The 23,861-nt window shown below is 40.3% G+C and overlaps 1 protein-coding gene across 2 annotated transcripts in view; it reads left to right on the top strand.

Annotated features, from left to right (window-relative positions):
* UBE4B (ubiquitination factor E4B) overlaps positions 1-23,861 on the top strand; it is a 122,250-nt gene that overhangs the window by 49,653 nt on the left and 48,736 nt on the right. The window contains exons 3-8 of one of the 2 annotated variants that reach the window (XM_032393929.1): positions 7,519-7,654; positions 13,869-13,956; positions 14,976-15,120; positions 17,009-17,237; positions 17,702-18,115; positions 18,888-19,037. In XM_032393929.1, the coding sequence (XP_032249820.1) occupies positions 7,519-7,654; positions 13,869-13,956; positions 14,976-15,120; positions 17,009-17,237; positions 17,702-18,115; positions 18,888-19,037 (1,162 nt within the window). The remainder of the gene's footprint in view (positions 1-7,518; positions 7,655-13,868; positions 13,957-14,975; positions 15,121-17,008; positions 17,238-17,701; positions 18,116-18,887; positions 19,038-23,861) is intronic. The other variant, XM_032393922.1, reaches the window with a different exon arrangement.

Genomic DNA, 23,861 nt, shown 5'->3' with positions numbered 1-23,861 from the left:
TGGTGGTTGAAAACCTTTTCGCTTTAGTTGTGACAGATGTATCTTATACCGGCATGAATATTTCATCTCACTGGAGTGGCTATTTGGTCATCCAAGGGGGGGTATATTTTACATATATTTTGGCCACCAGAGGGGCAGGATATTCTATACATTGGGCTGGCTGCATTATTATAATGGGCTGTATTATATAGCATTATTCCTAGGGTCATGATACTTACTTTGTGAGTCTGGAAAAAGTGCTGACAGCTTGTTAGTGAGAGGTATGTAGCTCTGGGAATCAGATTCCTGTCTTGACCTGGGGTTGGTCCCTTTCTTCTCCTCCTCTATCCCCATTTAGGCTAACCTGGTCCTTGAACTTCTGTTGGGTCTGACTCCATGGGACATGAACATTATGACACTCCTGCTTTCACTGCTTAGGTCATGCTTTCAAGTCTCAGGAGGACTCAGAGGTCAACAGTGTGTGAGAGTGGTTTCCATAAAATGTACTTCCTGTCTCTTGGGGAATTTATGGCTTAGTAGGAGAGGTCAGACATGTCACCTGCTCAGAAGTCTTCTTTGTCTCCATGTTTGCAACTATAATGTCGTCCAAGAACTTTCAGGGTCCTCTGTGATCAAGCCTCCCTTCATTTCACTCCATGTTCTGTTTTCAGAGCATCTCTGCTCCTGTTCTAGCACCATCATACTCACTGCAGACACTGATAACCCTTAGGAATTGTGCTGCACAAGCCATTCTTAGTTTTGTGTGCATTTATCTTGTTTTCCTAACTAGATTGAAAACTCTGAATAAAGCTGTCTTATATTTCTCTTCTATCTGTTGAGCTCATAGTAGGTATATGTCCAGGAAGTAATTCTCTGGTTTTGATTTGGGAATATGCTGGCACTTTTTCTCTCCATCCGTCTCCAGTCTCCCAATTGGAATCTGAGGGAGTGTGTTTAAGAAAAATTAATGTTTTGGGGACTCCTGGGCGGCTTGGTCAGTTAAGCGTCTCTCTTCGGCTCAGGTCATGATCCCAAGGTCCTGGAATCGAGTCCTGCGTTGGGCTCCTTGCTCAGCGGGGAGCCTGCTTCTCCCTCTCCCTCTGCCTGCCACTCCCCCTGCTTGTGCTCTTTCTCTCACTCTGACAAATAAATAAATAAAATCTTTAAGAAAAAAAGAAAAATTAATGTTTTGACATACAGCCTTCTAAAACTGAGTCATGAAAAAAATAGAAAATCTGAATAGAATGATTACTAGTGAGGAGATTGAGTCATTAATCAAACACCTCCCAACAAACAAAAGTCCAGGACCAGACAGCTTCACTGGTGAATTCAAAGAATTAATACCGATCCTTCTCAAACTCTTCAAAAAAAAAAAAAGAGGAGGAGGGAACACTTCCAAACTCATTTTATGAGGCCAGCCACTGCCCTGATGCCAAAATCAGAAAAGAACACCACAGGAAAAGAAAATTGTAGACCAATATCCCCGATGAATATAGGTGCAAAAATCCTCGACAAAATATTAGCTAACCAAAATCAACAGTACATTAAAAGATCATATACACACTGTCATCATGTGGGATTTATTTCAGGGACCCAGGGAGGGTTCAATGTCTGCACGCCAATCAGGGTGATGCACCACGTTAACAAAACGAAGGGTAAAAATCATGAGCTTTCAGAATAAGCGCTCAACATCCATTCATGAGAAAAACTCTCAACAAAAGTGGGTATAGAGGAAATGTACCTCAGTATAATAAAGGCCATGTATGCTAAGTCCACAGCTAATGTTACACTCAGTGGTGAAAAGCCAAAAGCTTCTCCTTCAAGATTATGAACAAAAGGTTGCCCATTATTGCCACTTTTATTCAATATAGTTTTGGAAGTCCTAACCAGAGCAGTTAGGGGGAAAAAAAAAATCCAAATTGGAAAGAAAGTAGAACTGTTGCTATTTTCAGATTTGCAGATGACTTGATACTTTGTGTACAAAACCCTAATGACTCCACCAAAATACTGTTAAAACTGATAAATGAATTCAGTAAGGTTGCAGGATATAAAATTAATATACAAAAATATCTTGTTTTTGGGATTTTTTAAAAAAGATTTTGTTTTTGAGAGAGAGAGAGCAGGAACGGGGGGGAGGGGCAGGGGGAGAGGGAGAAGCAGATTCTCTGCTAAGCGGGGAGCCCAACACGGGGCTCAGTCCCAGGACCCTGGGATTATGACCTGAGCCAAAGGCAGATGTTTAACTGAGTGAGCCACCCAGGAGCCCCAACAAAAATCTCTTGTGTTTCTATACAGTTATAACAAACTATGGGAAAAAGGAATAAAATAATCCCATTTACAGTTGCATCAAAAAGAACAAAATACCGAGGAATAAATTTAACCAAGGAGGTGGGAGATCTATACACTGAAAACTACAAGATGTTGATGAAAGAATTTAAAGAAGACATAAATAAATGGGAAGATCTGTGCTCACGGATTGGAAGAATTAATATTGATAAAATGTCCATACTAAGCTAAAGCAATCTATAGATTTGATGCAATCCCTATGAAAATTTCAATGGCATTTTTCACAGAACAAAGAATCCTAAAATTTGTATGGAACCACAGTAGGCCCCTAATAGCCAAAACAATCCCGAGGAAGAACAAGCAGGAGGTATCACACTACCTGATTTCAAACTATTATAAAGCTATGGTAATCAAAATCGTATGGCCTGGCATAAAGACATTCACATAGATCAATGGAACAGAATAGAGAGCCTAGAAATAGACCCACCCATATATGGTCAATTAATTTATTAATTTACAATGAAGGAGCCAAGGATGTACAATGGAGAAAGGACAGTCTCTTCAGTAAATGGTGTTGGGAAAACTGGACAGCCACATGCGAAAGAATGAAACTAGACTATCTTACACCATACATAAGAACTCAAAATGGATAAAGACTTGAATGTAAGCCCGGAAACCATGAAACTCCTAGCAGAAAACATAGGCGGTAAGTTCCTTGATGTCAGTCCTGGTGATGGTTTTTTTTGATCTGACTCCAAAAGCAAGGCAACAAAAGCAAAAATGAACAAGTAGGACCACATCAAAGTAAAAAGCTTTTGCATAGCAAAGGAAATCATCAGCAAAATAAAAAGGCAACCTACGGAATGGGAGAAAATATTTGCAAATCATATATCTCATAAGCGGTTAATATTTAAAATATATGAAGAACTAGACCTAACTGTGAGACCCGGAACCATAAATATCTTTGGGGTACGACTGTTGACTAAACTAAAGATGAGTCTCCTTTGGTCTGTGACAGTTTCTTAGTCTTTCCATGGTTTTCATTATCTTGACAGTTTTGAAGAGCTTTGTAGAATCTCTCTTCATTTGGCTTTGGCTGATGTTTTTCCTCTTGATTAGACTGGGGTTTGGGGTTTTGAGCGAAGAGAATCACACATGTGAAGGGCCCCTCTCATCACTTCCTCCCTGGGTGCACACTGTCCATACCACCCCTCTGGTGGTGTTCACCTTCACCACCTGGTTAAGCTGGTGATCACTAGGTCTCTCTTCTGTGAAGTTATGATTTTTTCCCCTTTCCAGACTCAGTTCTTTGGAATCAGAGTTCCTAAGTCCAGCCCACCCCACTCAGGCAGTGGGAATTAAGCTTTACCTTCTGGAGTGGGGAATGTCTACATGTAGATACGTTATATGGAATTCTTCTGTAAGGGACATTTGTCCTTCTCCTTATATCAGTTTGAACTCATGTATATTTATTTTGTACTTTGAGTTCTAATTCAAATTGCTGTATTATTTATTTTTGCATTATTATTTTGCACAAATTGTTCTAGCTTTGGCCATTGGGAGCCCTTTTGGGTTGACTCCTCTGTTTGACATGCTCATCTTTTAATTTTTTTGAGTATTGTCTCTTTGGCACTGTAAGATGCTCCAGGCTCATCCTGTCTTTTCTCTGCATTAGCCCGCCACTCAACCATTTTTCTAAGGAGCAGTTAAGGTCTTTTGATTCCAGGTGTATGATTCTTTGCATGATTCACCCTTTTGACATGAAGGAAGGGAAACTCTATCGCATAAGTAAGAAGATTAAATCATTTTTCTAATTTGAGTTGTTGGTTTTCTTCTCTTAATATTTTAGGTACCACTGTATTCTTTACAGGTTTGAAATTTCATTCTATTTGTGTTAATTCACAAGAACAAAATGTTTTCACTAGGAAGTTAGCTGCTGACTGAATGTATCAGTTGGCTTTATGGAATAGAATATGCTCATCATAAGTACTCTTGAGGGGTGAGGTTTGGTATTGGCCAAATAAACTATGAGGGTACTCTGTGTTTTCCATGAATGTTAACCCTTTAGCTTAGTTCATTGTCAAGATCTATGTAAATTAGCCTTAGAATTTTGATTAGTAATAGAATGATGGTTCTTTTTATAACACTAATATCTTTTTAAGCTTTGCTCTTATAATTTTAGAATGCATGAAACATATAGCTTTGGTTTAAAATAGCTGTGATCAAAGCAGTGTTCAGCAGTTTGGGGTAGTGGAAATAGCATTTTCTTTGGAGTCAAGAGACATGCATTTTAATCTTGCCTCTATTTCTAACTTGCTAATAAGGGAAGTTCTTAGACTTCACAGATCTCAGTATTCTCATCTATAAAGAAGAGGATTGGCCAAGACCTTTAAAGTCACCCCCCCCCACACACACACACCTTTTTAACAGCTTTATTGGGGTTTTAAGGTCCCTTTTGGCAATTCTGTGCTTCTTTTTATACTAGAATTTAGCAAGCCTCTGTGTGTGTGTGTATGTGTGTAAAATACTGGACTAGATCTAGTGTTACAGCTTAAATAGGCATTTGGTCTGGTTTATACCTGAAAGGGAATAGCATTCAGGAAATACTACAGTACTGGGAGGAAAATCTTGGAGAAGTAAAACCCTCCTTCTTATTTCCTTTAAAATTATGGCCTTCCCACCCAGAATGTATAATTTTCCTTTAACAAGCTCTTATTAGTAATCAAAGTTTGGACAGCTGCCATCTTGAAAGTTTGTAGTTCATCTTTTGTTAAGTAGACGTGGCTTTCTCCATTCTTTGTTACACCACCCTCACTTTTTGAAGACTTGTTTTTAAATTGATAATGCAGAGAATTTCTCATCTTGTAAAGGAGAATTGGAGAAGATTATGTCTGTTTTAATTCTTTGATATCTGCCTTTATGGAGATGAGGAAGGGGGGGAGTCTCCATTCCTTGAAATTGGGCTTCCTGACAGTAGTGTCCCAAGTTGGGAGCGGGAGAGAGTGAGAGTCACAGGAGTTACGTGTGTGCGTGCTTTGGAAACAGCGATATTTTGTGCTGTTGCTTTGATTTGGTTTTAGCCACAGTATTTAATTTATATTGACTATAAATAAAGTCAAAGACACCATCATTTTTAAAGTTTAAGAAAGCAGTGGGGTCACTCCAGATTCTAGATGGGATTGAGGAACACTGTGATACGTAATAAATTCTGGGGAGAATTGCCCCACTGGACCCAGGATATGAAGATCACATGGAGGGTTCAAGAAAAAAAGAATTCAGATGATATCCTTGATGTTTTATTAAAATATTGCAAACACAGTGTTCTGTACCGTCTGGTATACTCTGGCATTGCATTACTGGAGGATCATTGTACATGTAGTGTAGCGAGGGTTCTTTTTGTTTATTTTTTTATTTTTGAATATTTTATTTATTTATTTGACAGAGAGAGACACAATGAGAGAGGGAACACAAGCAGGGCGAGTGGGAGAGGGAGAAGCAGGCTTCCCGCCAAGCAGGGAGCCCCGATGCAGGACCCTGGGATCATGATCTGAGCCAAGGGCAGACGCTTAACAACTGAGCCACCCAGGTGCCCTCAAATACAGGTTTTTTTAAACAACTTACTCTGTTTAATTTTAGAACTGGTTTTATAAGGTAGAAATTTTAAAGCTGCTTAATTGCTATTCCATAAAAATTGTTGAACTTTATTATTATTGATTAATTTTATTTAAAAACTGTTAGGGCGCCTGGGTGGCTCAGTTGGTTAAGTGTCCGACCCTTGATTTCAGCTCAGGTCATGATCTCAGGGTTGAGATTCTTGAGATTCTCTCTCTCTCTCTCTCTCCCTCTGCCCCTCCCCCTGCTCACGCTGGCTTACTCATGCGCACACTCTCTCTCTGTAAATAAATAAATTCTTTAAAAAAATTGTTAGACCTTTTATTGTGCTAGGTAAAATAATATTCTCCTAAGGACCTTGTTGAGGTTGTATTATTTATTCCTTCAGTAAATAGTTACTGAGAGCTTACTTTGGGTTACATTCTTGAATTCAGGAATTGAAAGTTTTACTATCTTCTCCAGGCTTATTTCAGAGTTTTTACCACATTAGGTACTTTCTGTATTCTCCTTGAGTCTATTTAGGAATAGAGGATTTAGTTTCTCTTTTCTTTCATGAGTCCTGCAGAAGCTTTAATAAACAGGCACATGTTAAAACCCGCCATCAGGAATGGATGGACGTTTTCTGATACTCTTCAATGAGAGACAGGGAAAGGTGGCAAGTTTACTTTCTTGTAATGCTGGGAGTGTTCAGGTTCATCCACTTGGTACTTGTTTCAGCTACAAATGGTAATTCCAGTTGTGGTTGTTTTTTGTTTTTGTTTTTAATGTCTCATTTTTTAATTTAAATTCAATTAACTAACATATAATGTATTATTAGTGTTAGTCTCATTTTCTTTTCAGCAACTTAAGTATATATTTTTTAAAGTACTTGCAAATGCCTGGGTAAAACATTTTTCCCCCCATGGAAAGATAGAGTATTTTTTTAATTCTATGAGAAAAACATGGTTTTAAAGACATTGATAAGAAATAATCTGCCCCGTACTCATCGCTGTTGTTCTCTATACTGTAGGCCCTATGAAGGCAAGGGCATTGTCGGGGTTTTTATTTTCCCCACACTATCATTCGATGAGATGTTCAATCAATAAATAAGTTGATCTGTATTTAAGGACATTGCTTAGATGGCTCTGTTGGCATGTTTTCAGCATTTTGTTGTGAAAATCTTAAGCCTAAACCAAAGTTGAAAGAATTTTGCAATGAACACCTATATACACACCATCTAGATTCTACTATTAACATTTTGGTATATTTGCTGTGTCACACATCTATCCATCTGTATATTTCTATAGCCATTTATTAACTTATCTTACTTTTGGTACATTTCAAGGATTTTTCTGGACCATCACGGAAGCTAATTTGTATTCGGGAACCATATTCGAATTGGTGAAAGAAAAAGTGATGAGTTAGTTTTGGCTATCAGATGTAGCTTTGTCACTGACCTCACATGACATATATGGATAAACTATGATTTCTTGCTAATGTTTCTATGATTTTAATATTGAACATTTAACATGATCTCCTGATAGAGATTCCTCATTTGCTGACTGTCATGATGGTGTGAATGCTTATGTTTACTGTCGCCATTACAGATGGCTTTAATGTTACTTCACAGGAAACTTAATTTTTCCTGTCTTTTCTGGCTAGGAGTAGCTCATCGAAGCCAGAGCAGTGAAGGAGTCAGTTCTCTCAGCAGCTCGCCCTCCAATAGCCTTGAAACCCAATCTCAGTCTCTCTCACGTTCCCAGAGCATGGATATCGATGGTGTCTCTTGTGAAAAAAGGTAAAGTAAGCCAGTTTTCCAGTAAGCTGTCGGGTTTATGGAAAGGGAGAGATTCAGTCACTTTAGTCTCTAGTCCGCTAGTCCCAAGTGCCAGCCCAGAGATTTATGCCAGTCCTTAGCAAATTAGTGCGAGATCTATGAGATTTATAGGTCTTTGTATTATTCTGAAATATTCTTTATAAGTTTTTTTGGTTTTGGTATTGAAATCTTTTAGGAAATAATGGTATAAGTGGTAAAAAAAAAAAATGTTTTAAATTTTTTCTAATGTCCTCATTTGTACATACCACGTTGGCAAGCTTATGTCAGTCCCTAAAAATTTCTTCAAAGTTATACTGATCAGTGAAATTTAAAAGTTTGGGAAGTTACAGACAGGTAAGCCACATACCTTCGGAGCTCCATAAGGGTCAGGACGTCCTAGAGCAGAGTCTGCCTGTGCTGTCAGAGTGCCGTGAGTGGGTGACAGAGTGGCTGAGGTACTGATTTCTTTATTGCGTGGGCAGGCCAGAACTCCCCACCTCCCAGCCCAGGACCCGTCTTCTCTGCCCTGAAGCAGCTCCCACAATTTACGCCAGTGGACCAAATACTATTTTTCTATGTGTGTTATGATGTGGAAAAGGTTAAGAAGCATTGGCATAGAGTTTCAGCACTTGGTGGGATTGGGGTAAGGAGCCAGATGAGAGATCACCTCACATTAGGTAAGAATTCAGAAAGGACTACATTCTCAGGAAAAAGATCAAGTAGAAAAAAAAAGTCAACCCCACAGAGTGAAAACAATTGTGTTCTTATTACCTTAGCTCTGAGTAGATATATTTTTAAAAAATCAAGTCATCTCTGCAATTTCATGGCCAGTGGGTGACTGCATTGGGTCTGGCACCTAGATTTACACTATTGGTATAGTCTGAAAAGCCTCAAGCTGAGAACTACCATACACAGTGGAGCCAGGCCTATACAGCCTATAAGGCATCTAACAGAAGCAAACATAAATCATCCACGTCTTCAGAGGATTTCCTTAGAAAAATTTCCAAGAAGTGTGAGTTCATGGTCGGAAATCACAGAACACACTAGATAAAAGCCACCATGAGTAAGATACCACAGCATCAGGAACAACAGAATTGTTCACCTAGAGATTTTTGGGGTTTGGAATTACCAGATACGGGATACAAAACACATATGTTTAAATAAATTACAAAGGGAATTGAAAACATGAATAAGGGGAAAACAGCTATAAAAACAACCAAGCACATTTGAAAAAGAACCATGTAAAATTTCTAGAAATGAAAAGATAATTCAAATGGAAGACTTGATGCAAGAGTTAAGACAGTTGATTAGACATAGCTAGAGAATTAACATACTGAATGGTAGAGCTGAAGAAATTACCCAGAGTGTGCCACAAAGAGAAAAAGAGATGAAAACTATGCCGTGTATTTAGAGATGTAATGGACACAGGGCCAATATATACCTAATGGAAATTCAAAAGGAGAGAGTAGGGAGACTTAAAGGAATTCCCCACACCCCTCTTTATTCCATGGTTTTTCCTCTACTGGTTTGGAAGCCATTATCAAAAAGATAAACGGCTAAGAATTTTCCTAGAGTTGATAAATGATATTAGTCCTCTGATTAAAAAAGCCCAGAAACTCGCATGCTGATTAAACCAAGAGAAATTCGTATCTGGTCATTTTATAGTAAAATTTCCAAACATCGAAGACAGAACACCTTTAAAGCAGCCAGAGAGAGAAAAGAGATTATCTGCCAAAGAACGATAGATGTCTGAATGACGGAAGTCACATGGAGGCATAATAGTGTCAAAACGCTGAAAGTAAGTTAACTGCCCACTGGGAATTGTGTACCCCTGTGCACCTTTCAGGAGCAAGGGTGAAATAAAGACACTTATCGATTCAAAAAACAACCAACCAAACAAAAACAACCTGATAGTCTGCCACCAGAAGACCCCAACTTTTAGCAGATGTAGTTGAAGAAGAAGGAAAGTGATCTCAGGACTGATGTCTGAGATACAAGCTGGAAGGATGAATGAAGAAAATAAATGTGGTACATCTAAACAAACGCAGTATAAACAGTAGTAACAGTATATAAAATAACACTGGGGGAGAGAAGTAAAACAATGAGTTAGATGTAACATGCTGGACAGCATAGCAGGGAAGCCAGAAGTGGGGTGATTAGAGCAAGCTCTAAGGTCCCTGTGTACTTGGGAGAGGGGTGAAGACACTGGCCAACTTTTAGATTTTGAGTTAAGGATACTTGATAAAATTTAAGGGTAGCCACTAAAAGAACGGGAATGGAGTATATTTTCCAAACCAGTAAAGGGAAAATATGGAATGGGAGTTGGGAGTTGGGAGGGATTTAAGTCAATTCAAAAGGAGGGAAGAAAGAAGCACAAGTTTAAAAAAAGGGACAAGTAGCACAAAATAAGAAGGTCAAAAGAAATGAAAATTGTTTATAAATCACAGTGAAAAGGCTTAGATTGGGGTAAAAACAAAACAGAACTCAGCTTTATCCTTGTTTACAGAAGGCACACCTGAAACATTAGGTTAGATCTTCAACCTTTCACTGAAAACAAAAGAAAGGGAAAAGATATCCCACACAGAACTAAACAAAAGAAAACGGGGGTAAACGTATTCATAAATTAGACTTTAAGGCACAAAGTATTATTAGAAATAAGCACTGTGTACTGTTTAACAGTTTCCAAAATACATGCACTTAGTAAGAGGACAGCAACAGCACACAATAAAGCACACAATAGTAGAACTAGAAGAAAGTGACACATAACTATAATGGGAGATTTTAACACATCCCATGTTTCATCCATCGATAAATCAAAAAGAATGAGCATCTGTAAGCATATGAACAAACTAAACAACACAGCTAAAACCTTGATCTAATTGACAGATACAGAACTTTGCACTCTACAGTTGGAGAATACACGTTCTTTCCTAATACCCAACGACCGGAGAGTTTCTATGTGACGTTTCACATAGATCATGTTTTCTGACGAGGGCATTACGTTAGGTAATTAATAGAAGAAAAAAAACTTAAAAATTTCCTCATACGGTTGGCAATTTTTAAAACAGAGCATGCTTCTAAATACAGATCAAAGAAGAAATCATAATGGGAATTTGAAAGGCTCTAGAACTGAACAATAAGAAATATTCCATGTTACGAGCTGTGTGTCATAGCAGAAGTGGTCCTCAGAAGAAAATATAAAGCTATAATTTACATGAAACAAGGAAAAAGAGAATATAAATAAGTATTGGAAATAAAAAGCCTTTTCTGGGAAGACTCCCTGGATATGTGCATGGCCAGCCCCCCTCCTATTTGTATTCATGTGGCATTTCTCAGTGAGGCTCACCCCATTTAAAATGGAAAGGCCTGCACTCTCAATTGCCTTTTCCTTAATTTTTCCATAGCAGTTATCATTATATGATATGTTTTACTTATTATGTTTATTAGTGTCTTTCTCCCTCTAACTAGAAGGTAAGCTCCATGACACAGGGATTGTTTTGCCCCTTTTGTTTGTTCACCAACCTCTCTGACAACTAGAACAATGCCCGCACAGAAAGGGGATCTTGGTAATGTTTGTTATTAAAGAAGAGAATTCCATGAAAGAAATGTAAATATGCAACGTGCAAATAAACATGAAAATCTGGATGAAAATCAAATTCCTAGAAAAACATAATTCTCCCAAAATTGACTCAAGAGGAAAGAGAAAACCTGAATGATCAAAAACCATGAAATAAATTGAATCAGTATTTTAAAATTTTCCAAAGCAAGCCCCTCGCTCATATGATTTTATGGGCAAATTCTGCCATTCCAGTTATACACAGATTTTTCCAGATGATTTAAAAAAATAGGGAATACTTAACCAACTCAATTTATAAAGCTTGTAAGACCTTAATATCAAAACCAGACAAGAATAATATAAAAAAAAAATTACATGGTAATCATGCTCATGAACGTACTTGCAAAAATCTTGAGATACTGACAAATCAAATATTATAACACATAAACAGCAGACGAAACTTCTGTGGGGCTGGATGCCAGGATAGTGGTTGCTGTGGGCTAGCTTAGTTGCGGAAGGGTCATCGGGGTGCTCTTGGGGTGCTGGGAATGCTCTGGTTCTGATGTGGGTGCTGATTACATCAGTGTTTCTTTTGTGAAGCTTTATTCAACCAAAGACACATGATCATCTATGGATAGGTCTGTACAGATATTTCAATTATAAGTTTAGTTTAAAGTAATAATATAACATAACATGAGCCACTTGGATTTATCTCAGGAGTGCAAGGGTGCAGTGTTAGTGAATCTATAAATATCATTCCCCACGTTATATATGAAAGAGAAAAGCCATATAATATTGGTAGTTGGAGAACTTTGATAAAATTCAACATCCGTTCATGATAAGAATCTTCGCAAACAGGAAACAGAAAGGTGCCTCCTAAATTGACAACATGGCAGAGACAGAGTTCAGCAAATATTCCACATGATCCCCTGCATTTCCAGTTACCTTTGCAGTTAGATGGGGACCAAGTGACTAGTTTTGTCCAGTAGACTGTGAGTGGAAGTGACATGTGTCACCTTTAGGCAAAGGCAGTTGAGCCGATGTTCCTCCTCCATCCCTCTCTTCTCTTGCTCCAGTGACCTTGGAGGCTGTGTATTGCAGATGGCATAGATTAAAGATGGAGTAAGGATGCTTCACTCTCACCAGACTCGGCGTAAGCAAGAAATAACCCTTATAGTGTTAAGCCTCTAAGATTTCCAAGTGTGTGTGTGTAAGCACAGCAGAGCTTACCTTATTCTGACTAATATAGTCTCTCAAGAAACTACAGCAACTCTCATACTCTGGGGTGAGAAATTAGAAACACTCTCTTTAAAATCAGGAAAAAGAACAAAGATGGCTGCTCTTTCTATGTCTGGTCAACGTGGGGATTCTACCCAGTGCAGTACAACAAATAAGGATTAGAGAGGAAGAAATAAAACAGTTATTATTTGGAGATGGAATTATTTTCTACCTAGTAAAACCTACGTATAAGTAAATAAGTTGCTTCTGAGAGGTCTATATCAGTTATATTACTATGGACTAGCAACAAGAAATTAGAAAACTTAATTTTTAAAGAGGTACCATTCACCGTTTCATTTAAAAACATATGGTACCTAGGTATAAATTTAGCAAAAGAAGTGAAAGACTTATAGAGAAAACTATGAAAGCTTATTGAAAGACCAGGGGTGCCTGGGTGGGCCAGTCAGTTGAATGGCTGACTCTTGATCTCTGCTCAGGTCTTGATCTCAGGGTTGTGAGTTCAAGCCCCGCATTGGGCTCCGTGCTGGGTGTGGAGCCTATTTAAAAAAAAAAAAAAAAAGTTTATTGAAAGACCTTGAAGAAGGTCTAAGTACTTGGAGAGAGATACTTATCGATGGACTCAATAACGTAATGATGTCCTTTCTCCCCAGTTTGATCTCTAGAGTCAATGAAATTCTAGTGAAAATACCAACAGGATTTTCAAGGAATCTGTGAAGCTGATTCTTAACTATGTGTGGAAGAGCCAAAGGCCAAGAATGGCTAAGACTCTCTTGAAGTAGGAGCGTAAGGTGGAGACATTGACCTAGCAGATAATCAAGATTTATTGTGAAGTATTAGTAAGTAAGATAGAGTGGTTTTTGTTTGGGGACAGGCAGATTATCTAATGGAACAGAAATGAATATCCAGGAAAAGACCCATATATAATATACATGGCCATTGGACCTATTGAGAGGTGATTTCCTATTAGCATAAAAAGGATGGTCTTTTAAATAAATGGTGCTGGGAAAATTATTTATTTAATGTGGGAAAAAATAACATATGTGCTTAACCAGATTTTTGTGATCAGGCTCTGATTGTATGTATACCATTTAAAAATAATATGTATAGAAAATAACCTCTAATTTGCTTCTGAAAGTGAGCCTAAGAAAATGACAACTTAGGAAAAATATTTCCAGCAAGTATAATAGACAGAATGTTTACATCCTAGTTTATGAAGAGCTCTTAAAAGTCAATCAGAAAAAAGATTTTATTATTATTTTGCCTTCTTGACTGATTTTGACTTCTTTGCTTTATTATTTTGCCTTCTTGACTGATACTTAAGAACTTTTCCTCAACCAGGAAGCTATGACATTGGGTGGATTTATAAAAGGTAAAAGCCTTATTTGTCTTTTATACTTAAAGCATGTCCCAGGTGGATGTGGATTCAGGAATTGAAAATATGGAGGTTGATGAAAACGATCGAAGAGAAAAGAGGAGCCTCAGCGATAAGGTTGGTAAGAGATGAAGCCCTTGCTTCTGTTTTTAGAACAGGTAATATAAATACCCTTTTAGTTCTTCCATCTGCAGAGTCGATTAGAGTGCACAGCCCCAAGTCAGCAAATCCTATTGAGGTGACTCTTTTTTTCTTTTGAGGAGAAATGGAGCCTAGATTGCCCTAATGGAAGGAGAGCTCACTTCTTTCATCTGGTCAAATCCTTCAGTTACCTTGGTTTCAGATCCATATTTCTATCAGTAAATTGAGTTTGTAATGAGAAGGAATTTCACGCTAACTTGAACTTTTTCTGTTGGTCTTTTGCTTACGCAAGTAGGTCATCACATCTTCCGTAGTATTCTGAGGAGAAAATGGCTGGGAATTGAGGCAAGAATACGTGAAGTCTGGTAGCACTTAGAAGCTTATTTAAAATATGAGGTCTTTATATTTTGTTATCATCTGAGCTTAGTTCCCTATAGTTAGCCAGAGAGAGGTGTTTTCTTTTGGCGGGTGTCATGGGGTAGAATTGGTAGAGACAGTTGCCTCACTTACTGTGCAATGATTTATGCGTGTTCAGCAGCACTTGGTGATGGTCATCTGTTGGACTGTGGCCTTCTGATGGCACGATGCTTCATTTTGTAGAGTTCTTGCATGTTTCCAGAATTCTTTTATATATATTTTATCTGTGACAGAAACTAGTGAGTAACATTAAATTCTGGAAAAGTTTTTGGATGAAAATTAGTTCTGTGCTGATGTTATCCTGGTCCTTTGGCGTTCAGAAAAGTAAACAAATAGGATGTATGTACATCCTTTATCACATTACTCCCTTGGTGATTACAGGTAATGTTCCCACTCTTTTATCCACCCCCCCGTAGATAATTATAAGCTTATGAAACCTCCATGTTGGTACTTCAAAGTCATAGTAACAAGTTCATTTTTCCCTTAGTCAATGGGTGAACAGTTGTATGTATTTCTAAAATATCCTCATTAATAAACGAATTACTTGAAATTAACCCCCAAATCTTCTTCCTCACAAGGAGCCTTCCTCGGGTTCTGAAGTGTCTGAAGAACAGGCCTTACAGCTGGTCTGTAAGATCTTTCGTGTCTCCTGGAAGGACCGGGACAGAGATGTCATCTTTCTTTCTTCTCTTTCTGCACAATTTAAGCAGAACCCAAAAGAAGGTAGGAATCCATCTTAGCTGTTAAGAGAAAGCAAGAATGTAAGATCTTTGCCCTTCTGTTACCCGCATTCACTTTCTCTTGCTCTGGGGTTATATTTTTTGACTACAGAGATAGTTCTTGATGAGGACACTGCTGTTTGGCCACTTTCCACTGATCTTACTGATAAATTATTTTTTTTCTACTTTCATGATTTCTCTAGAAGAAAACTATATAAATAAGTTGATGGTCTCCATTGTTTCAGAGTTGAAGTTATTAATGTCTCTAATAAATAGGAGTGTACTGGACAGTCTCTAGGGATCCTGGGAGAGGTGCTCTGTATGACCTATACTTGCTTTAAGTGCCTGTCAGGTCATGTGCAGACAGTGGAGTAAATCCGCTTGATTAAATTGCTTAGCCGGATAAAACATTGATACTTTGCTGTGTTCCAGGATTCTATTTTAAGAGGCTACCCTAAACCACACTTTTATAACAAAGTAATAAAACTTCTAGCAAGATACCAGCATTTCAGGCACTGATACTCTTCTTTACAGAAGTCATTTGGAATGCAGAAGAGGCAGGGGTGGTTTGCTGTAGTGTTCCTTTGCGTATCACTAGAATATAGCCCTGACGGCAGGGATTTTTGTCTCTTTTGCTCCCTGATGTATTCCTGGTGCCTAGAAGGGTGCCTTGCACTTAATAATCCCTCAATAGATGTACTTTAAATGAGCGAATGAAAAGGAGATCATCTTTCCCTTTTTTGTGCTGCCCATCTTCCCTGGCAAGAAAAGTCCCCTATGTTCCTGGCAGATGGATAGTTTACTTCTGATTTTACTGGGATCTTCTTATTAACTGGTTGTAGATACGAGCCTAGCACCCGTGTGTTTCAAAAGCCTGCCACTTGTTCTTCTTCTTCTTTTTTTTTTTAAGCAACAGCTACTTTAAAAAAAAAAATTTTTTTTTATTCCAGAGCAAGAGAGTGAGCAAGGAGGGGGAGGGGCAGAGGGAGAGGGAGAGAGAGAATCTCTACCAGACTCCCTGCTGATGTGGAGCCTGACACGGGGCTCGATCCCACAACCCTGAGATCACGACCTGAGCCAAAATCGAGAGTCGGGTGCTTAGCCGACTGAGCCACCCAGGCGCCCCCTTGTTATTATTCTTATTGTAAACCTTAAGATTCTTAAATCTGTCTTGTACACATATAAGTGATAATTTTTAATAGCCAAATCGGATAAGATTTACATGTGTTACAGCTCTCATTTATTTAGTGATATTTAAAATGTATCCAAAGACCTCCAGGAAAGCATTTGGGAGCTTCAAAGAATAAGGAAGCAGTTAGAAAATAGAATTTGCTCCAGAAAGCCAGATGGTGACTAAGTATTAGACACTTCATAAAATATTTTGAACCTCGCATTTAGTAGTTTTACTGTATATAAAGCATAGGTAGGTGAAGAAATGTAACCCAGCTTTACTTCTAGTATGATAAACAAATGTCCATAGCTGGGAGTAGCAAGACCATAGCGATAGGGTTAATATATCTCAGCAGGGATTCTCATTGGGTGCACTCCAATTTTCTTTCTTTTTTTTAAAATAAGTTTTGTATTTTGGAATAATTTTAGATTTACAGAAAAGTTTTGGAGATTGTGCAGGGAGTTCCCATATACCCTTCACCCAGTTTCCCTAAGGTTACCATTTTACGTAACTATAGTCTATTTGTCAGAACTAAGATATCACTATTACCTGAACTCAGGCTTCATTTGGATTTTTCACCGGGTTTTCTCCTAATGTCCTTTTACTGTTCCAGAATCCAATCCGGATACCACATTGAACCTCTGGTTCCAGTTGGCTGATTCAAGGACTGTGTATATGAAGAAGCATGTGTAACCTCTTCTTTATTCTGCCTTTCCAACAGTGTTCTCTGATTTTAAGGACTTGATTGGCCAGATTTTAATGGAAGTGCTAATGATGTCTACTCAGACTAGAGATGAAAATCCATTTGCCAGTCTGACGGCCACATCACAGCCAATTGCAGCGGCAGCTCGGTCACCAGACAGAAATCTCATGCCCACTGCTGGCTCCAACCCAGGAACAAGCCCCCTGTTCTGCAGTGTGGGTTCCTTCGGTAGCAGCTCTTTCTCTAGGTCAGTGCACTCCCTTTTGCACATCTAGTTTGGTAGTCCAACAGCCATGAAGTGTGTGATGGAGGGGACTGCTCACTCACGGGCCTTTGCCAGTCGGATTGTGCCATGTGTTGTGTTTGGGCGGGTGCGTTTAGTTGTGGCTGGAGATCTTGTCTTTTCCAGATTGGTTTGTTTGGCTTCCCACGGTTAGGCTGTTGGTAAATTTTAGAAGTCAGTGGCTGTAGAGAGTACATTATTCTTTGGAAGGAGGGCTTTATCAGACTGTAAATGTAGCCTCGAGATCGGTGCGGTAATTAGATTATAGCCATTCAGATGAGTATCTGAGAGATTTGTACACTTGAATGCTTAGAGATGCAAAGTGTCATTGTACTATTCTTTAAAAGCTTGATATTTTCCATTTTAGTTATTTACCTCAAGTTTTTCTTCAATTTTCTCTTCTTTCCTCTCTTTCTCAACTGATTTAGCCTCTATGAAACTAGCCCGGCTCCCAGGACAAGCTTCTGGAGCTCGGTGCCAATGACGAGTCCATCCTTTGCCTCCTCCCCTTCCCGTGCAGCCGGCCAGATGGCTGTGCCGTCCATTCCCCTCAGCCCTCATGGCGCGGCTCCCGGCGCTGCCGGAGGAAGCCAGCCCGCGTCTTCACGGTATCGCCCCTACACTCTCACACCCCCGTGGGGCTCTTCAGCTTCTCCTACCCCGCGGTCCCCCGGCATCTCCATCCTGTCCAGCTCACCCAGCCTCCCTGCCCTCGCTAGTAGCCCTCAAGCAGTGCCTGTCAGCTCTCCCAGACTGAGACCCGGCAGCCTGGGGCCACCTTCCCTGGCCACCTCCCCCAGTGCCATGAGCAGACGTTCCTCATCCCTAAGGATCTCTCCTAGGTATTTATTCAGCAGGAAAGCTGCGTGCGTGTTTGCAGTGCTGGGAGAGGCGATTAACTCGGTTTGGAAGAACTGCTGTGTGACGCTGACCTCAGTTACATGTGCTTTCCTGTTCGGGGTTATTAACCTGTGTGTCTAACTAGTTTGGTAGGCTCGCGCCCCGAGTCCATGCTTCTGCCAGGCTCTGATAACAGTAGAAGGTGTGGGTGTTCCATTGTGCGTCCCTCCGTCTGTTCTTACCCCTCACTCTTCCTCCTTCCTGGCCAAAAAAAAAAAAAAAAAAAAAAGAAGTCACTTTTCATTTTTTTGAAGTCTAGTTCATGTGTCATTCCTCATTACAGATGAATTCCAGAGGCTGTGGGCAGTTTGTATTTGAGCGTTGGGGCTCACAGGAGCACATTTTAGCTCTTCGTACTGTTGTCAATCAGAGTTGAAATACCGTTAGCCCAGGGGGTGGTGGGAGCAAGTCTTGGGCCCGTGTCCCTCACCTCTGATCACTGGGGCGGGGCCGGTGTTTGTGCCTTGACCCTTTGATTTGAGCCTCTTAGAAAGAAGCAGTATCAGAATTCCACTAACCCAGTGCCCCCCCCCCCGCGCCCCCCGCCGAATGTGCCTGTGCATTTATGTCATCGAGGTGAATTATTTTTCTGCATGTCAGTAATCAGAACTTTTAGCATAACATTTAATTAAAAAGGGATAGCAGTTGCAAAAGCTTTCTACCTCTTGTTTTTCCTTTGTTCCCTGATGACCTTTTTTGCTTTTGTTGTGGTAGTATGTACGACAATCCTTTCTCCTTCCTCTTCCTCGCACTTTCTGGCGACAGTAGTGATGAAGATGAAGAAGAAGATGATGATGGTGATGATGGTGATGATGAAGGTGGTGGTGGTGGTGATGAGTTTTCTTGTGTCCAGTTTGGGTCCAGGTATCAGAGGAATGGAGTCTTACCCCTGCATGTGCATAGGTGCTTAGGAACTAACTTTTATGAGCCCTCATTATGGGCGTGCTTTGGATCTAAACAGGGTAGGGTCAAATGAGACAGCCTGGATAGTCAAGATGTGGGGAACTTGCATGTACCGAGGCTTTAGGACCTTACCTGGGGTAAAGTGGCACGTAGGAAAATCTTCATCGTTGTTGCCTGGTAAGTTTGGAGGAAAACTTATGTGTAATCATTTGTCAGAAACAAATGACAGATTAAAGATGAATCATCAAGCACACCCACCCTAAGATCTGAAATGAGGTAGCCTTCATTTAACTATGGCGAGTGTTCTCGTGAGCTGCCAGATGTGAGCAACACGTACTCAGTGGGGCATGTTTCCTTACGTACAGTTGCATGGATTGCTGCTACTTAGGAATGGCAAAGGGGCTGGGATCGCGTGTGCGTGTGTGTGTCTTTTAATTACCCCTTCCACCCCAGCTCAGGCTGACAGTCTGTTCAAGAGCATATGGGGCCATCCTGTCTGGTATAACTGATTCTGCTTTCACTTCTAACCTTAAATTTCACTGATCACCTCCTTGACCTCAGTGAGGCTAGACCCTTGTTTAGACAGCCTCTGGAATGACAACAGAGGCTGAAACTGAGTTCGTGATGCTGCTGAATGGTCCCCCCCCCCCCCAAAAACCTGTGAAAAAAGACTGCTTGGGTTTTCTAGGTGATTGGGGGCAAGAAAATATAATAGCACCTTCTTTCTGAACCTCTGACTCATTGTCTTACGATTTTGCTCTTAAACCGAAGTTTCCACTGGACTGATTTGGTATTTGTGCCCAGCACTGCTCAAAAATAACTCCAGGCTATAAATAGAGACGGCAGTAGGAGTTAGGTACACTTCATTAAATTTGACAGTGTTCAGAAGAATCATTAGAGAGAGTACATAAAGAGAGAAAGGAATGTTGGTGCAAGGTTGAATATTGATTCAGGAAGGTTGATGTTTGTATTAGGTTGAACATTGTATTACTGTTTCTCAAGTGAATTTCCCAAAGGTAGAAGTGTCTTTTTCATGTGGATAAAATCCTACTGCACGATTATAGTAATGCAGCAGGCATCCTTTTTAGGAATCAATTTCCATACATGATGAAAGTGCTTTGTTATCTGTTTTACTGTAAATTGTGAGAGAAATGCTCTCTCTCCCTGGCCTGTTTCATTCCAGCTTGCTCTCACCAAGATACCAGATGGCGTGCTGCTTTTACTAGCACTAGACTCCTGGCATCCCAACCTTGTCTCTGATCTAGATTCTATAGCTACAAGGAGAGATAACCGTGTAATAATAGCTCCAAATACTGACTGAGCATCGTGGGCCAGATCCCGTGCCAGCACTCTGCACACATTATCCCTCTATCCTCACAGCAGCCCTTCCAGTTACTGTAAGGAACCTGGGGGACAGGGAGGTCAGTCACATAACTAAGTACGTGGCAAGGCCTGAGTCCAGAACTCACCTGCTTCACCACCACACTGTGCTCCCAACAGGACTCGTGTTGTTCTTGTTCCTTAACTAGTTATTTTGCTGCCGAGTGTTTATGCATCTACTCTGTTCCTTGGCAAGGAAGTGCCAGCATTTTACTCGGTAATTACAAAAGTCCATTCAGTTGGCAGGTCCTTTGCTGGCTGTTAAAACGGAATCTGATCTATCCAGATTTTGGCAACTTAACAGCTTTTGAATAGCTATCAAGCAGAATGTGAGAGGATGTGTAAAAATATATAACTGATTAAGCAAATAGAGAGGAATTCAAGAATGCACGTAGGGCCAGAACCAAGAGGAGGTTAATTTGAGTGATCAGGAAATAACAGTTATTTTCTTGCCAATCGATCTTCCCAGAATTTTATTTACTTTCAAGTAAGCAATTTCAACACCTACTCCTTGCCCGGTAAGATGAATGTTGTAGAAGAGCAACAGGGGGCCGCGTCTGTCCCCCTCCTGCCCGCCTCCGGCTCGCCCGGCGCAGTTGATACGTTACAAATGTTTTTGGAAGTAGTTGGGACATACGTACATATGTTAATTATCTATAGTGGGGACGAGAAGGATTAATTTAAGAAAGGTAGAACATTCCTTCCGTGACGTTCTATAGTCCTCCGGAAAGAGCTGTATAAATTCTAAGGATCGACCTGTTGCAGGAGTGGAATGAGCGAAGTGAGAGAATCGTCTTGTAATAAAAATAACATAGCATTTGCTCTGAGGAAAATTTTTCCGAGTGTTTCCCAGGAAAGAAATCTGTTTGTAACTGCTTAGATATTTCAGTGAAGGAGGTAGAATCTTCAGTGTCGTGAACCTGTGTGAATAGAGAAAGGGAAAATTAGCAAATGGTGGAAAATGTTCACATTTACCCTCTCGTTTCTGCTGCTCGTCTCTGCTTGGAGATGAAACATGGCAACAGTCCCACCGTGTGTGTCTCCAAACCCTCACGCGCAGTGTGCCCCTGCTCACACAGAGTAAAACCCAAAGCCTCACCCTGGCGAGCGAGACCCTTCGTGTCACGTACATGCACGTGCACACGTGCACGCACGCACGCGCGCGTTCCTCCGTTCTGACCTCACGTGCCTCCCCTTGCCTGCCCCCTCCGCTGCTCGCCACCCTGTTCTTGACCTCCCCTGGCATACTCCCGGCTACCTTAGGCCTTCACACTTCCTTCCTCTCTGTGGACAGCTGTCCCCAAGGTGGCTGCATGGCTTGCTCCCCTGACGCCCTTGGGTCTCCGTGTAGACACCATCTTCCCAGAGGGTCGTATCACACATTATATAAAGCACACACGCACGCTTACTGCCCGTCTCTGTCACCGTGCTCCGCTGTCATTGTTCTTCATAGCATTCCTATATTATTTTGGACTGTCCCCCCCCCCAGAGTGTAATCGCTATACCAGCAGGGTCTGTTCCGTTCCGTGTCTGCCCCCAGAGCCTGCAGCAGCGCCTAGAATGCACAGTACACTGTGAACATTTGTTCAATGAATTCACGTTGCTCGAACCCGCACTGCTCTGACTTTGCCTTGCACTGAGAAAACACAACGTTCTAAAGTCTGCATTCAAAAAAATGAGTTACACAGGAGAGAGATTATTCATACCATTATAGAAGAAATTATCAAGGAACGTGTTTTCCTGGTGCATTTCAAATGGGATTCAGTTTGCAACAGATCTGATGCACGTCGGCTCCCCTGGAAGATTTGCATTGTGTTTTCAGAAGGAGTCAGGTGTATTTCTATTATGCGAAGTAATCACTTTATTAAATTGGACTGTCGGTGTAGTTATCAGAAAACGGTTCACACATTCTCCCAGAAGGAGGTGTAAGTTTGTAGATACTCGTAGGACTTGAATGTGACATATTTCCAGTGTGGTATTCCATGTGTCACAGTTGTAAAAGCATCATGAATTTGGGAATAACTTGTTTAGGGAAAAATGAAATGTTATTTTAAAACTTTAAAAATGTTTATTGATAGCATGAACATATGCACACAAACACTACACCACTTTTCTCCTTCAGAGTGGCATTCAAAATTTAAGTCCAGCGCTTTCACTTTGAACCTAAAGATCGTTGTGCGTTTTGATCATTGAGACCTGTGTGTAGTGTTGTTGAGACTGGCTGCTTTTCATGCTAGGGGATCATGGTTTACTTTAGCACCTGTAGGACCAATCCTAAAATTTGTAATCTATGAACAAATACTGGAGTTTATTCTACATTTCCTATTTGGTTAAATTTTATTTCATTTTTTTGGGTCGTCTGTTCTTGAGAGTCAGCTGAAGTGTTGTTTGGTGTCTGGCAGATGATCACCAAAATATACCAACTTCTTTTAGCTTTGAAAATTCTCTGATACATTCTGGATGCCTTTCACTGCATTGCCTGGCATGAGACAAGCAATCTTCTACATACATTGTCACTTTTCATGTCTCAGTGAAATAGTTGTGAAGGTACCTCAGTTGGCTTTGAGGTGTTCACACTGAAGTTAAAATTCAGTGGGAAGTGTTGGCTAAGAATGGAACCTAGTTTCAGCGTGTGAGTGGCCACCATGTAAGCATGCTGGCTTCCCGCAGATGTTCGCATGCTGGCTGCGGGGAGTGACCCCGTGGAGCTGGCAAGGACCTATCGGCATCAGTAAGATGCTTTTCATCAGAAACGTAAAAATGTGAACAATTTGGGCCTTATTATCAAGGAAATGTATAGTTGAAATTTTCATTTTAAACATGAGGCAGATCGGTTTTCATTGTTTTCTGCGAGAGAGAGCCACTCAAAGGAAAATTAACCTTAGTTGTGTCTGGGGAAGGCCTGTGTTGGTCAAGTTCATCTTTGGAAGTGCAGTGGATAATAGAGTCACTGGGTCCCTGACGTCAGACAGAGGAGGAAAGAATCGCAGATAGCTTGAAACTGAGATGGTGCAGTAAGAAAATATCTCCCTTTTCCCTTTCTACTTTTGGGGATTCACCACACTTCTCATATTTTTGGTTGGTTTTTCTCTTTTGTTCTGATGTTGCTTTTTTTTCCGCCCTATGCTTTCTTCTCTCTTCCCTTCTGTCAGACCTATGGAGCAGATTGTAGGAATTCAGATTTACTAGACTCTGGCCTGAAAGCCTTGGATTGAAAACTGGCATTGTTTTCATCTCTTTAACTTTAATATCACACTTTCATTCCAAGGTCAATTATATATCCAGTTGACCCCCGAACAAGATGGGTTTGAACTGTGCAGGTCCACGTATATGTGGATTTTTTTCAATAAATACGGTGCAGTACCGTACATGTATTTTCTCTTCCTTATGATTTTCTTAATAATA

The sequence above is a fragment of the Phoca vitulina genome, unplaced genomic scaffold (genome assembly GCF_004348235.1).
Source record: "Phoca vitulina isolate PV1807 unplaced genomic scaffold, GSC_HSeal_1.0 scaffold2, whole genome shotgun sequence".
NCBI lineage: Eukaryota > Metazoa > Chordata > Mammalia > Carnivora > Phocidae > Phoca > Phoca vitulina.
This window is presented reverse-complemented; position numbering and strand designations above follow the sequence as displayed.